Here is a 15,154-nt window from a genome sequence, read left to right as displayed (position 1 = left end):
TGGCCAATGTCGACAAACAAATTTCTATGCAACCTACAGATTGTATAACCACTGACTCAGCACTCATTTATTTGGGACGCAGGAAATTGAATTTCATCTATTTTTCTTCTTTTTGATAACCGAACGTTTGGAAAGACAATTATCATCCATTATTTGGATTTGATGTTGAGAGTGCCAAGTTGTAGCAAAGGAGTAAGTTAGGTAAGGGCCATATTTGGCACCGATCATAAAGTTTAATGTAACAAGATGAAAAATGTTTAAGGTTGACTTTAAGACATGTGAGAAAGTTAAATAGAACTATGTTTGTGTAAAGTTTCATTCTAAAGCGTCGACTTTTACATCCAAAATAGGTCAACACAAGAGATTTTGGCAAAATTTTACAATACGAAATCGGCCGAATTTCAACCAAATTTAGGACCAGGAAACATGGAGCGCAGGCGTCGACATACTAGATATTCAAAGAAGACATGTAAAATGTATTTACAAACATTATTTAAAAGATCTTTGTTGTCAATGTATGCGCTCTATGTTTCCTGTCCAAAAATCGAAGATTTTTTCGGGGAAAATCAAAATAAGTACTAATTGTGACGTCATAAGTAAAATTCAGGAACGCAAATTTTCAACAAAAAGGCTTATTTTCTATCTAGTTACTGTATAAGCTATGATTTATTGATAAATTGGTTAGTGAATGACAGTTTGAAATTTAAGCTAAAAATGGGGGCCATTTTAGGACCTTACCAAACCTACTTGAATTTAGGAAACTCTCACGATAAAATTTGGAGGAAAACATACTGAAAAATACATAGATGTAAAAACCTTCATCTTAACAAGCATGCAAAATATTGTTAAGCACATCGAGAACACAATGAAAACATATATGAATGTTGCTTTTAAACAATACAACATTAATAGCGGAAGAAGAATAAATATTGTTCTTATGCTTTCTTTTGGCAACAACGAGTCGTTCTATTAGTTTGAGCCTTATCTTGTCTTTTGTAAACAAGTAGTAATTGTCTTGCTGAAATGCAAAAAAAATAATATCAGAGCCATATTAAATTTATAAACAAATATTTTTTTTTCAGTTTGTGCAACATCTTTCTTTGCCTTAGATTCCCCTTCAACTCTGTCAACAGGAAATGACTCAAGTTCAGGTAAATACTTATTTCACCTGATTGTACATAACATTTTTTTAATTTACTTACTCAGATAAAAAAAATCTTGAGATTAACTTATATATAAAACACACATAATTTAAAATTGCACACTAAGATTTAAAAGTTCACTGAGATTTAAAAACAACCTATTAATAATGAAAAACACAAGTGAAAAATATAAATTTACACCTAGACTTGTTGGCACATTTAATGTGCGTTGGCACATTTAATGTTCATATATTTGATAAGCATACTTCGGATGTGCTTTTATATGTACTTGAGGTCACCTATAGAAGGCATTTGTAAAAGATAAAAGACCCATATGCGAAGCACATCATATAAAAACGAGTTGGCGTCATATAATGATTACGATTTGTGCACAGCGAACATTATAAAACGCATAGTGCACATAATATGAATTAGAGTGTATATAGTATAAAGTAGAGAGTACATAATATCATCTACTTATCATATTAAGTTATCTTTTAAAGTGTATTCATAACATTTTTTTCTGATTGACCTTCCCCACCAAACTAAATATGTTTTTGCGACAGCAATACCATGTTGCCCGATCTATTTCAAATGTGTATACATGAAAAACGTTAAATAGCAGAAATGGTTCATTTTTATATTAAAGTTGTACAAGGTCTAAATATATGTTGTGAGACCTAAAATATGATGATCCAAAAATTGATTTTAAAATATATGGTATTATTGATGAAATTGTACGAATGAACGGGCGACATCATTCATTAATGAATTTCTAAATAGGCGCTGTCTAACTTAATCTTTTGTGGACTCATTATCTATAGCATTTACAATACAAAAAAAAAACAAAAAAAAAACAAAACAAAAACAAAACAAAAAACAAAAACAAACCGTGTTATCATAGAGGTAGATAAACAGTCAGCTCATTGTTGCCGATTGCATCTTCACTACTGATAGCCGGTTATAAGGTTTAGAATTGTTTTTTTTTATACAGGATATTTATATGTTATGACGGACAGTCCTTTCAAAGCTACGTGTTGTGGTGCAGCATCAGCATGGGAATTTTTTGCGGTGAATTATGGTGTTGTGGAAATGATGATTTTCAGACAAACATCTTCTAATGACTATTACTTAGTTGGATCGACGACCATAATAGTACCTGGTAACTAGAAAAATTGCAGATTTTTTTATTTTTTATTAATTCATTTTCATCGGTTGTAATATATGTGTTTGCATATAAGGAGACGAATGTTTGTGAGAGTGCAATCAAAGGGCACAATGAACAGACAGATATGTGGGGTTCATCAATAGGCAAGCTTCCAATCGCTCCCCCTTTTAAAAGAATTGCGAATCGAATAAAAAACTATCAAAGATTTCTATCTTCATAAAATTCGTTTAAGGAAAAAAAGGATGATAATATGAGACAATCATTGACTACTCTTAATATATCTAAGGCTTCAAATACTATTTTTTAAACAAGTAATATCCTAAAAAAATGTTTAAATAATTCGTGAATATTATAATTGTGTTTAAAATTATTATACTAATACACAATGCTTAAATGAAGATTCCATATACGATTTTTTTTTAATAGTGAGATATAAATTTCCTAAAAGTGACAAGTAAATAGTGAACTCTGGACTTTTATTTGCTGATATGGTATAAAGTATAAAGGCTCTTTAAATCTTGTTTGTTTATTACTTTAAAATCAGTACCATAAACAATTTAGCATAAGCTCTATAGAGCTTTTATAAGACACAAGGCCCAAGGACAAGACTGATATTCATAAACATTACACAAAAACACATTTACGAATGAAAGACAACAATGTTAGAAACATCAGGTATATGAACGCATAAAAAGCATGGGATTGTATCAAGATAACATTATAATTAATGCACAGATCATATCATTTGAATTAATACAAATATATGTGTATGTTAAAATACAATTTTACAATGAATTTGTGGTCACCACAGCTTAGAAACACAGTTTACATGTTTATTAGTATGCGATATGTTAAACAACATATTCCATATCGAGGTTTTGAGCAAGATTTTTGCGGTTCACTGAACATGTAAATGTGATAGCGCGCGCATGGTGTCCTTTAGCCACATAATTTTTTTAAAATGTTAAGTTTTAACTATATAAATTTCTATTCCAATATACAAGGACTGTGTAATAACAAACTAAATTTATCCAACAACATGTCGTGGTGTTTGACCATAATATCGCAAGTTATTTTCCTATTAACCGTCTTATTGCTGGCGTTAAAATACGGAATCAAGTTTAAGAAAACGTATTGAAATTAAAAAAGTGAATAATAATTGTCTTTTCTTTAAAAGTAAAGCTCCATAAATTTAGGTTCTCTGCGACATTTCTGACTGTTCTTGGAATTAACAATGACATACATTTATTTAATACTCTTCTTTAATTGATTTTAAAACAACATAAATAAATGACATTTATTGATATCAACTTTATACTAAATATTCCAATATAATCTGTTCTCACATGTTTTATTAGTGTTATATTTAACATTGCCATGAACGGAGGAGGTTCTGCTGTCCACAAAACCAGGTTCAACTCACCATCTTTTCTTTCTTAAAATGTCCGGTACCAAGTCAGGAAAATGACAATTGTTATCTTATAGTTCGTTTCTGTGTGTGTTGCATTGTCGTTTGATTTTTGATGCACTTTTGTACTTCTGTTGTTACGTTGTTTTTCTATTATGTTTGATGTGTTTTCCTCAGTTTTAGATTGTAACCCGGATTTGTTTTCTCTCGATGGGTTTATAACTTTCGAAAAGTGGTATACTACTGTTGTCTTTATTTAACATGCAAATAGTGGCAAATAAAGGTAAACATGTATATAAGAAACTCTCTATTTCAGAGGAATATGCCAACACAACAGTTTCTTTCTCTTTGACGTCTTCAGAAAGAATAGCGATTGTTGAAGGTGACATGTTGGCATGGTACGTAGTCAATAAACGTTTAGATCAAGTGATTCTTTTCTAATTAGCTGATAGAGACAATTGAAATTAATTTGACTTATAATATCGATACACTTTATTTAAATTGAACTATGAAAATTCTTTTTACTATTAAATTAAAGTCTTCTTATATTTATCCTTTACTTGATAGGTATACAAATGGGCCTAATATGATTGGTCATGCTGATTGTACTACAACAAGTAGATCGGATTGTCCACAATTCAACAAAAGACTACACTTACCAAGTGCAAAATTTAACGCAGGAGATTCTATTGACTTTTCATCAGCAGAAACAATAGCTAACAAGGGTTTCTCAATAAAAGTGTCAACAACAAATAGTAAGAAATCTCGTTATTCATGTCATTTTCTGTAAAATTCTTGAGATGTAAGTTTTCAGTTGCAAAACGTATTTAAATATGATATCTCAAGCTAAATATATTTTTTATCAACTAACTAAATATTATTTATCACTGACAAAATATGTTATCGGTCAAAGATTCATTTTTTGAAAGGAGCAAGAACAAGTTAATTTCACATATTCAAGTAACTTTTTAAATCAACACTTAATGAATAGCTTTTTCCTATAAGTAAACCAAAATATAAAAACAACATTGTATGTGGATGTGTAAAACAGATGACTGCCTGTACGAAATGAAACGACTGTTAATTACATAGAATAAGGCGCAGATTTCATACAAAATCCTGACCTGATTGCTGTTTTTAGCGAATGTATGTCCAAGCGTCACCGAGGCGTTAAACAAGAGTTACTGATGCAGAAACAATGCGTAAATTTATTCATTTGAACTGAAAAATCAGTGATAATACAGTTATTTAACTGTTGACGCCTGTGAGTGCAACACACGCTATTAATCATTTTTTTCTCAATATTTAACACTATGAGGCCTATCTACTTGTTTTCAAATTAACAGAAACTAATCAAATGAACTCATCATAGATACCAGGATAAACATTTTATATTAACGCCAGACGCGCGTTTTGTCTACAAAAGACTCAAATGATATCTAAATAATGAATCTATATGGAAAAATGTGTATTTTGCGATTTGTTTTTAAGCCAAATCATAGTTTAAAAAAAATCTAAGTAGTTAACTTTAAGAAAATGGTTTAAAAAAAGAAAAATATGAGTGATTATTTTGTTATCTCAATAAGTTACAGTTATTATTTATAGTGACGTCTCTGTAAAATACCTTATTTGATAATCTCCCCAATTTAAATATATTTTCAAAACAATTCACAATAACAATTGTCATACGGCCTTCCAAGAGCAAACTGCAGGTTAATGAAATAAAATATTATACATTCTTTGTGACTTTTGTAAAATAATTAAAATGTTTTTCAATATATTATAATTTGTGTTGCTTTTGATAATAAACCAAATGATATAAAAATGTTAAATCAAAATTGCAGAAAACACCAAAGCTACTGGAAATTGACAAAATACCATCATATAATGTCAAATTACCATCGTATAATGTCAAAGTACCATCATAATTAGTCAAAGTAATATCGTATAATGTCAAAGTACCATCATATAATGAAAGTTTTTAACATAAGGCAGTTACGGCGTTCCATACTATACGGTATGAGGAAAACAGAGGTTTAGAATATATTATTTTGTCGTCTGCCTGATCAGAACTTTTTTTTTATCAAATTGGGAATTATAAATTTTCAAAAAATAGAATAAAAGACATAATTCCCTCCACAATCCCAACTCCCCCTTTGAAATTAAATGGGCGTTCCCTGACGCCTGGTTTAGGCGTAATGTGCCTAATGATTTCATACTTGTACATATAACCTTGAAAACCCCAAAAGACTTTTAGATAAAAAAAAAAAAAAAAGAAGGGATTCCAGCATTTGGTATGATAAATACGAATCAATGTTGCTAGAGATAAAATCCAACAGATCAACAGTGAAGACCATCGATATTTTAATCTGAAGACAAGAAATAATATTTTGGTGCCACTGACACATCATCCAGTAAATTATTCTTTATTTTGTAGATACAGAACTTACTTTGATAACCATTCAGAACGAAACAGAAATAGAAGAGAGTACACCAATTGGAACTAAAGTATTATACTTTAGAGTTGAAGATACCGATTTAAACGATAACATCACATTTACCCTATCTGGAGATAGTGAACTATTTGTAATTAGTGAAGTTCAATACGAAAAGGGTAAAGATTTAACTACAGCTTACTTCAGCTATACAAATCAACATGGTTATATCTTCAAAACTTAAATATCATTTGATAGAATATGAGTTCTTATTTAATGGCAACAATGCAACATATTTGTCGTTCATGATCTGATGAGATGTAGTAACTCTATTTGTTTGTGTTTGAATAATAATATTACATGTGCATTCACTATTGGATTGATTGATTTTTTATTTTTGGTGTTTTAGAGAACTTGATACACCCTTTTAAAATTATCCTTATCATGCTACAATAAAAGCAACGGTAGTATACCACTGTTCAAAAGTCATAAATCGATTGAGGGAAACCAAATCCGGGTTACTAACTTAAAGCGAAGGAAACAACGAAACAACAGAAACACTGAAATGCAAAACAAAAACTAACGTCGATGCAACATACATAGAAACAAACTATTTGATAACAATTACCAAATTCCCGACTAGTCCATTTATTATATAATCATTTAATAGTTTTTCACTGTTTATTGCAGTTACATTAAACCTAAATTCGACAGTTCCTAGGAGTGGTGGTCCTTACATAATAACAGTGGAAGGGACAGATTCTTGTCAGCATACAGCTTCAGCAACTGTCACAGTTTCTACCTATAACGCTGTAAGTTTTTGAATAAGCGTATCAATGCCATATGCATCGGCAAATGTAAACTAATGGTACTTGTTTATTTATATAAAAGAGGGACGAAAGATACCAAAGGGACAGTCAAACTCATAAATCTAAAACAAACTGACAACGCCATGGCTAAAAATGAAAATGACAAACAGAAAAACAATAGTAAACATGACACAACATAGAAAACTAAAGAATAAACAACACGAACCCCACCAAAAACTAGGGGTGATCTCAGGTGCTCCGGAAGGGTAAGCAGATCCTGCTCCACATGTGGCACCCGTCGTACTGCTTATGTGATTACAAATCCGGTAAATAGTCTAATTCGGTAGGTCACAAGGGATTGTAGTTACGATGTAAGGAACATATCATTTGTGAAACGGTTATTCCATAACGGTCAACCAACTCGTAATGGCGTCCGTAAAATTTACGAAGGGATGATTTCAACTTCACTATTTGGAACACTTGGTTTAAAAGCTTCCTTGTGAGCAGCAACCCTCTATCAAGAAAATCATGATAGGAAATGCAAGCACGGGAATATCGTATCAATTGGGAGATATATACCCCGTATGCAGGTGCTGCTGGAATGTTGCTACTTAGAAATGGAAAGTCCACAATTGGAAAGCTGAAATCATCTCTTTTGTCGTAAAGTTTTGTTTTCAACCGACCGTCATTGTCAATTTCTAGATGTAAGTCAAGATATGTAAATTGCACGACTTAATTTAGAACTAAAGGTATAATAAGCAAAGTTCATTTTTTTTAATTCGAAAAGTGGAGAGTTTATGTAGACGAAATGCAAACCTGGCTTACCAAATGTAAGTCTGGTATCTATGGAGACAAAATGCAAACCTGGCTTACCAAATGTAAGTCTGATATCTATGGAGACAAAATGCAAACCTGGCTTACCAAATGTAAGTCTGGTATCTATGGAGACGAAATGCGAACCTGGCTTACCAAATGTAAGTCTGGTATCTATGGAGACAAAATGCAAACCTGGCTTACCAAATGTAAGTCTGGTATCTATGGAGACAAAATGCAAACCTGGCTTACCAAATGTAAGTCTGATATCTATGGAGACAAAATGCAAACCTGGCTTACCAAATGTAAGTCTGGTATCTATGGAGACGAAATGCGGACCTGGCTTACCAAATGTAAGTCTGGTATCTATGGAGACAAAATGCAAACCTGGCTTACCAAATGTTAGTCTGGTATCTATGGAGACAAAATGCAAACCTGACTTACCAAATGTAAGTCTGGTATCTATGGAGACAAAATGCAAACCTGGCTTACCAAATGTAAGTCTGGTATGTATGTAGACGAATGCGCACCTGGCTTACCAAATGTAAGTCTGATATCTATGGAGACAAAATGCAAACCTGGCTTACCAAATGTAAGTCTGATATCTATGGAGACGAAATGCAAACCTGGCTAACCGAACTATAAGTCTGGTATCTTTGATGAGTTTCTGCATTATCACTTCACATCATATCCTTTAAACGTTATTCGTTTTTGTATTTAGTGGTTTGAAGATTTGTTTGTCTTTTCGATTTTTTTGTCATGACGTTTTTAAAATTTCCCCTTTGAATGTATCCATTCAGCCTTCTTTCAAATAGCTGTGAATTGGAAGATTTTTTATTTCTAATTAATTGTTTTCTAACAGTTTGCGTGGTATTATAAAAAAAATGATTTTGTGAATAATAGAATAATGCCACTCTCCAAGTATCTAAGTTTCCATCCACATTCTATTGAGATTATTGACCTTGCTTTGCATTTCTTATTTGTTAACAGTCTTTTCTATATATATCATATAAAATATGAATATGACATAAAGATAGAATATAATGATAATTTTTCTTATTGTAGCCACCTATTATTAACAATTTGCCATCTATTCTCGAGATCAGCGAGTCAACGACATCGTCAATATTTCTATACACAATCAATGTAACAGATGCCACGAATGATGAAATATGTTGTACCTTAGCATACACATTACCTGTCACTTATAACTTTAAGTTTATAGAGAACGCTGGAGGTATGAGAATGTAAAAAAAGAAACTCATTAGCAATCATGTCACATCTTCTTTTTTATTGACACAATCTCGTCATTATTGAGATGAGATGTATGGTTTCTTATACAAACCGAAATATTGACCTACTTAAATTGACCTAATTAAAGACGTTACCATGTACAGTATGTTAAAAGTTTAAAGTTAGTTATGAATTAAGCATTACTTAGGAGAACGGGACCGAATAATCTTTGTCTTGTATGTTTTTTTTATTTTTAGTTCATTTATATTTTTTTTAGTTTAGTGTGACGTCCATTTTCACTGAATTAGTATACATTTTGTTAAGGGGCCACTTTAAACTCGCCTGGGGGTTCGGGATTTTCTTGATGTGAAGAAGATCCATCGGTGGCCTTGGTCTGGTTTCTGTCCTTTGGTCGGATTGTTGTCTCTATGATACATTTCACATTGCCATTCTCAATTTCATCATCAATATTAGACTAATGATGCTCATAAAGCTGCCTACCAAATATTATTAACTTGCAATTAATGGACTGTCCCCTTTATTTGGCATTATCCTAAACTTGAACAAATTTTTGACGTCGCCGCATTCACATGAAACAACATACTGCATCGAAACGAGGTAGCTACCTTTTCTGAAATATTGGTACGGTTAATGGTATAATAACATTTGATTCCAATTTTCTAATTTTTTTAAAAACTTTTCAAGACTATCTTCTCAAATTTAAGTTTAGTACTATTGCAAATTGGACAAACCTGTTTTTCCAACTTAATTGATTCACCACCCTCAGTTACTCATCTGTCACTAGATGACATACAGAAAAAATATAAATTTATTGAATGAAATAAATGTTTTATCTACGAACTGTTAATTCCTGTATGCTGATATGGTACAAATGATGAAAGCAGAACTTTTGAGTAAAAAATCTGTGCCTTATTTTTAAAACAATTTTCTTCTTTGCTTTATCTTGTAAATGAGAACTGCAAATGTTGCTAATAGATAAACAATATATAGAAGAGGGACGAAAGATACCAAAGGGACAGTCAAACTCATAAATCTAAAACAAACTGACAACGCCATGGCTAAAAATGAATATATCAATTTCTAGAATATATCTTATTTCTACTTAAATTTATATAAAAATAGCAAAATCTAGCCAAATTTTACATATTCGTCAGAAAAGTTATTCAAGATGACTGTTGTGTTTTGTAGTATATTCAATATGGACTGTTGATGAGCCGGCTTTTGCATACAACGATATAGACTCATATCGAATCTTTATATGCTGTCAGGATGCCCTTGGGTCAAGTTCAAGTTACTTAATATTGAGATTGACAGAGGATACTGAAACTATACCATATATCCCTCCAGGTACTTATGTCACATATATAGTTAATATAAGACTAGAAAATATGATGATAGTTAAGCATGAAAATCTGAGCCCAAATTTATGAATTTTCGAACATAATGAATAAATGTATATACACCATACGTAGTGAAAGTCAAAACAACATAATGGACGAATCAGCAGCAATAACGACGAATATGTAACATGACAAGTATTTATCTTGAAGGTGGAATTATAATTTTTTTCGACAAAGGATGAAGCACAACAGACATACTTTTCTGATATACGAAACGGAATTATCACTTCCAGAAAGTAACAAAACTGTCTAATCTGAGCTGTCTTTTGTGTGTAGTTTTAGCTTGAATCAGGCATTTGGTTTTCTCTGATGAATTGTTGCAAATTATAACATGACAGTTACTTTTATGACGTTTTAAGCTATGTGGGATTTGCTCTTTGCTGAATGCCATACACTGGCCGAAGGTTGTAAACATATCATCTTTTTGTCTCTAGTGGTTGCATTGGCCTTGCATACCTGATCTCCTTATTTTTGAAAATAATAACTCTTGGAATAATTAGAAAATATCACAACAAAGACAATAGCAAAACAGGCATACTCTCTGCTGGACGATTCATAAATTACTACTAAAAGACAGTAATTAAACAGAAAATGTTCTCTGATTTAATATGATAATGAAGGTTAGACCCGGAGACATCTTACAATTCAATAAACTGGTGATATTCAGTAACACTTATTTATAAACATGAGGAGTTTCTGGCTGTAGAGTAAACAAATATTTTCACATTACCGTGACCACGTCATGCTCCGGTATATCATTATACTAAAATTGGTGTAAAGCATCCGCAGATTGTAAGCAACTAACGAGAAGTTTGTACTAGAAAACACGTTTTAAAATTAATTCGTTGCTAATATTTCCCATTTTTGATGCGTCTATCGGTGTTCACTGGAGAAAACCAAACATTTGAAATAGACTCATGGTCTCTAGAGTATCCATCTTCAGGTAACAAGAGACATACTAGATGTAATCACTCACATACAGATGATCAAAATATCGTTAAAGATTTTGCTCTATGACGCTTGGGTATTTTTTGTTTGTTTTTATCACTCAGTAGGTCTGTCTTTAAGCAGGCTTTATATTAGTTTAAGACCACGTCGAACCGAGAGGGAAAACAATAAGTACCATTTGGAATACAGACTATCGGTTGTAATATCGAACCTTCAATAAAACAAAAAAGAATGTTATCGATTTAAATTTTTAGCATTCATAAGATGCAAAGTCAGCATAGTTTTTAAGCATTCATAAGACACAAAGTCAGCATAGTTTTTAAATGAATATTTTATTGGCCTGGGGCAAGAAACGTGTGTTTGGGTTTACCAATCTCAAAGAGAAAAGGCATTGGAAAGATTTAAAATTTATTGTGAAAGGTGGCTTTTGTAAAACTTGAGCTAATTTTCAAATGAAATGTTACGCTTCTGTCATAGGTAATAAGGATAAAGGTTGGCGCATGTTAAAACGTTTAAACCTGCTGCATTTTAATCAAACTGTTCTAAGTAAAAAATGAAGCCTGTTGTTGAGTGATTGTCGTTTAATTAGGTTTTTCATATGTGTTTCTCGTTTTGCATAAAGGTTAGACTATCGATTTTTCTGTTTGAATTGTTTTACACTAGTCATTTCAGTCCCTTCTGCTTGGTGTGAGCCGATTCTCCATTTTGAAGGCCTTACTTTAACCTATAATGGTAACTCTTTATATATTGTGACTTGGGTTAAGAGTTGTGTTATTGGCACACATACAATATCTTCTTTTTTTATATAGAATGTTGAAAAAAAATGATTCATGTATCTCTTAATTAAATAATGTTAATCTTGAAGTAAAAGAAGGACATATCAGTTAAAAAGAATATCAGCCATTGTTAAAATTATTTTTGTTTTTATACAGATTGGTTCTACAGAGCAATCATTATTTCTTTGCTGCCTATATCATTTATGACAATACTTTCCGTTGCAACGCTTGTAATAACCATGTTTTTCCTAGACGGCGATATTATAGTACCAGAAAGGACTGAAACGGCAGTATTATTCAGCAGAGAGCCAACACTGGTATCAGATGACGACGATGCTACTATTCTATCTGAAATAGATAACACCACAATTAAGCCTGTAGGAAAGAGTATAGAGTTTAAGGACTTATATAAAAATGAAGTCGTACAGATACCAGTATGGACAGGGAAATTTCGTAAACCTCCCCAGGAAACTACCCAGAACGCATGGCGTGAAATATCAAATCGTTCCTCTAACATTGATATTGAAGAGCAATCTAATTTGCCATCTGGATCACGAACAAAAGGAGATGCTTTTGGAGTACAATTGAAGTTATTTCACTTTGGTAAAAAGCCAATGAATTCACTTTCAGCAGAGGAGAAAGCAACGCAAATGCTTCAAAAAAAGAATGCACTTAAAGAAAAGTGGAAAGAAATAATTGCAAAAGCAGAATCAGATAAAAGAAAGAAAGAAATGAAAATGAAGACGGGAAACAATGATTTGACGCCACCTTTAGATAAACAAAATTCACTCGTACAGAGTAGGAGCAATTCTATCAATATCGTTGACGAAAAAGGCAAATCTCCAAATATAAATGAAGAAAAAAGTGTATCTCCATTAAAGAAAAAAGCTTCTATCACAGTTATCAATGAAAACAATTGTGATATTTCCATTGAGAAAAAGGACGAATCTAATGAAACAGTGAGTCTTGATTTAAACATTGTCAACCAGTCGTCCGATAGTGCTGCTGACAATACAAACGCAACAGCAGACGAACATTCTAGCGTCGCTAATGTGAATGCGTTGAAAGATGAAAGTGAAAATCTCAGTATATTCAATGAAATCGTAGAAACAGGTACTGCAGCTATTGTTACTGATATGAATACATGATTTTCATATGACACGATATATGTTTCGCTCAACAATTGAATCAATGTAACTTTCTTTAACATTTTAGGTATATGATGACAAAATTTGTTTTCGCATGCATGAAATTGTTATTTCCACATAATTCGAAAATGACCATGCTGTTGATGACGGTACTCTTTATTTTTATCAGTTTTATAAGTTATGAAGAGTAACAATATTCGACATTGTAAAACCGTATACAAACAAATTTCAGTCCTAATTAACAGCTTTCCTTAATTCACATATAATTTTATCAAAAGCCTAAAGAGGATTGATAATTATATAAAATACACATACAAATGGGTTCACCTTCTTGTGGTGTATAATTGCAGCCATATCTAATTTAATAAGAATTTAGTGTATTTGTAGAAATCTTCTGAAGGCCGCTAGGCTGAAAAAGATTTTTATTCACAGTCGAGTTTAGTATGATAAGAAATCTCTTTCTGATTTAACCATAATGACATGTGGCCCACTGAACAAAATCGGCTATTATTGTACAAATTTCCCTCCTGAATATGATAGAACTGGTAAATGATATTGAAAATCCATAGAAGTTGAGTTTAACATTTGAAGACTAGTAAAATTATTCATCCAAGATGTTAACAAAAACAGCCGCATTTAGCATGATACACACATAACCAACCAACTGTGTAAAGGGTGAAAAGTAAAATTACAAAAATACTGAACTCCGAAAATTCAAAAATGGAAAGTCCCTAATCAAATGGCAAAATCAAATGAAAAAACACATCAAACGAATGGATAACAACTGTCATATTCCTTACATGGTACAGGCATTTTCTTGTGTAGAAAATGGTGGATTGAACCTAGTTTCACTGCGAGCTAAACCTTTCACTTATACGACAGTCGCATCCAATTCCATTTTATTGATATCGATGCGAAAAAGGCATATATTATCCGTCAAAAACCATTGCAAAGGGGTGTAAAATCCATATCCAGTGCATATCCTTGTAGATGGTTTAATATGAACAATATTCAACTTGTACACGTAAGTATATGATAAATAGATTGGCTATCAACGAGTCAAACTCCAAGATGCATGTATAAAGTGTATAAAGTTTGAACATGTAGAATATCTGCATTAATAAACTATGGATCATGTGTAGTATTTGTAGCTGTGGACGTATTGTAGTTTTAAGTTTATACGAATTTGATAAGGTGTATTTGACGTCAATAATACGTGAACCCTTCGTCACAAACCACAAAAAGACATCTAGACGGGTTTGCAAAAAGACACGTTCCTATAAAAATTGAAAAATAACGTGAAAATGTCGTTATCACAATCAATAGGCACGAAATACAAATACTATATATTCATATTAAAATGTATTAATTGAAATATGATTAGATCTAACTACGTAAACAGATAATGAATAATAATGTCCAAATAACAAATACATGAACTATAAAGAATTGTACATAGTAATACATAATTGGTTTAATTTAAAAAGGTTAATGTCTCTAATGTCGTGTTATCATTTTGGTTCTTGTGTCCGCATTGTACTACTTAAACGTGATAAACTACTTATGATATTAAAGGAGGTGAATATTATATAGAATATAATTGATCTGTTAAACAGATAGATGTAGTATCGTTAAAATGATCTTTATAACAAATTAAATTGCAAGAGTTTTTGTGATCAGAGGTGGCTTATATATGTGACATGTTATCTAATTCAAAAAGACAAAATGTTGTTATTTAATTGTCTCATATACTTATTAAAGTACGGTTATTAACATATTCACAGAAAAATATTTTGTCGAAAATTGACTTAACTATGGTAGAAAATAGTTAAGAATTTAGTAATCAATTGTTA

The 15,154-nt window shown here is 31.7% G+C and overlaps 1 protein-coding gene across 3 annotated transcripts in view; it reads left to right on the top strand.

Moving 5' to 3' along the window:
- Positions 1 to 14,802, top strand: part of LOC139487892 (uncharacterized) — a 59,057-nt gene extending 44,255 nt beyond the window's left edge. For all 3 annotated transcript variants that reach the window (XM_071273092.1, XM_071273091.1, XM_071273090.1), the window contains 9 exons: positions 1,083 to 1,151; positions 2,137 to 2,304; positions 4,035 to 4,116; positions 4,286 to 4,473; positions 6,156 to 6,332; positions 6,844 to 6,965; positions 8,841 to 9,012; positions 10,218 to 10,376; positions 12,310 to 14,802. In XM_071273092.1, coding sequence (XP_071129193.1) covers positions 1,083 to 1,151; positions 2,137 to 2,304; positions 4,035 to 4,116; positions 4,286 to 4,473; positions 6,156 to 6,332; positions 6,844 to 6,965; positions 8,841 to 9,012; positions 10,218 to 10,376; positions 12,310 to 13,301 — 2,129 coding nt within the window. In that variant the 3' untranslated portion in view covers positions 13,302 to 14,802. The remainder of the gene's footprint in view (positions 1 to 1,082; positions 1,152 to 2,136; positions 2,305 to 4,034; positions 4,117 to 4,285; positions 4,474 to 6,155; positions 6,333 to 6,843; positions 6,966 to 8,840; positions 9,013 to 10,217; positions 10,377 to 12,309) is intronic.
- The last annotated feature ends 352 nt before the right edge of the window (positions 14,803 to 15,154 follow it).

The sequence above is a fragment of the Mytilus edulis genome, chromosome 9, assembly GCF_963676685.1.
Source record: "Mytilus edulis chromosome 9, xbMytEdul2.2, whole genome shotgun sequence".
Taxonomy (NCBI): Eukaryota; Metazoa; Mollusca; class Bivalvia; order Mytilida; family Mytilidae; genus Mytilus; species Mytilus edulis.
Note: the sequence above shows the minus strand (reverse complement) of the source record. Positions and strands in the feature narration are given on the sequence as shown.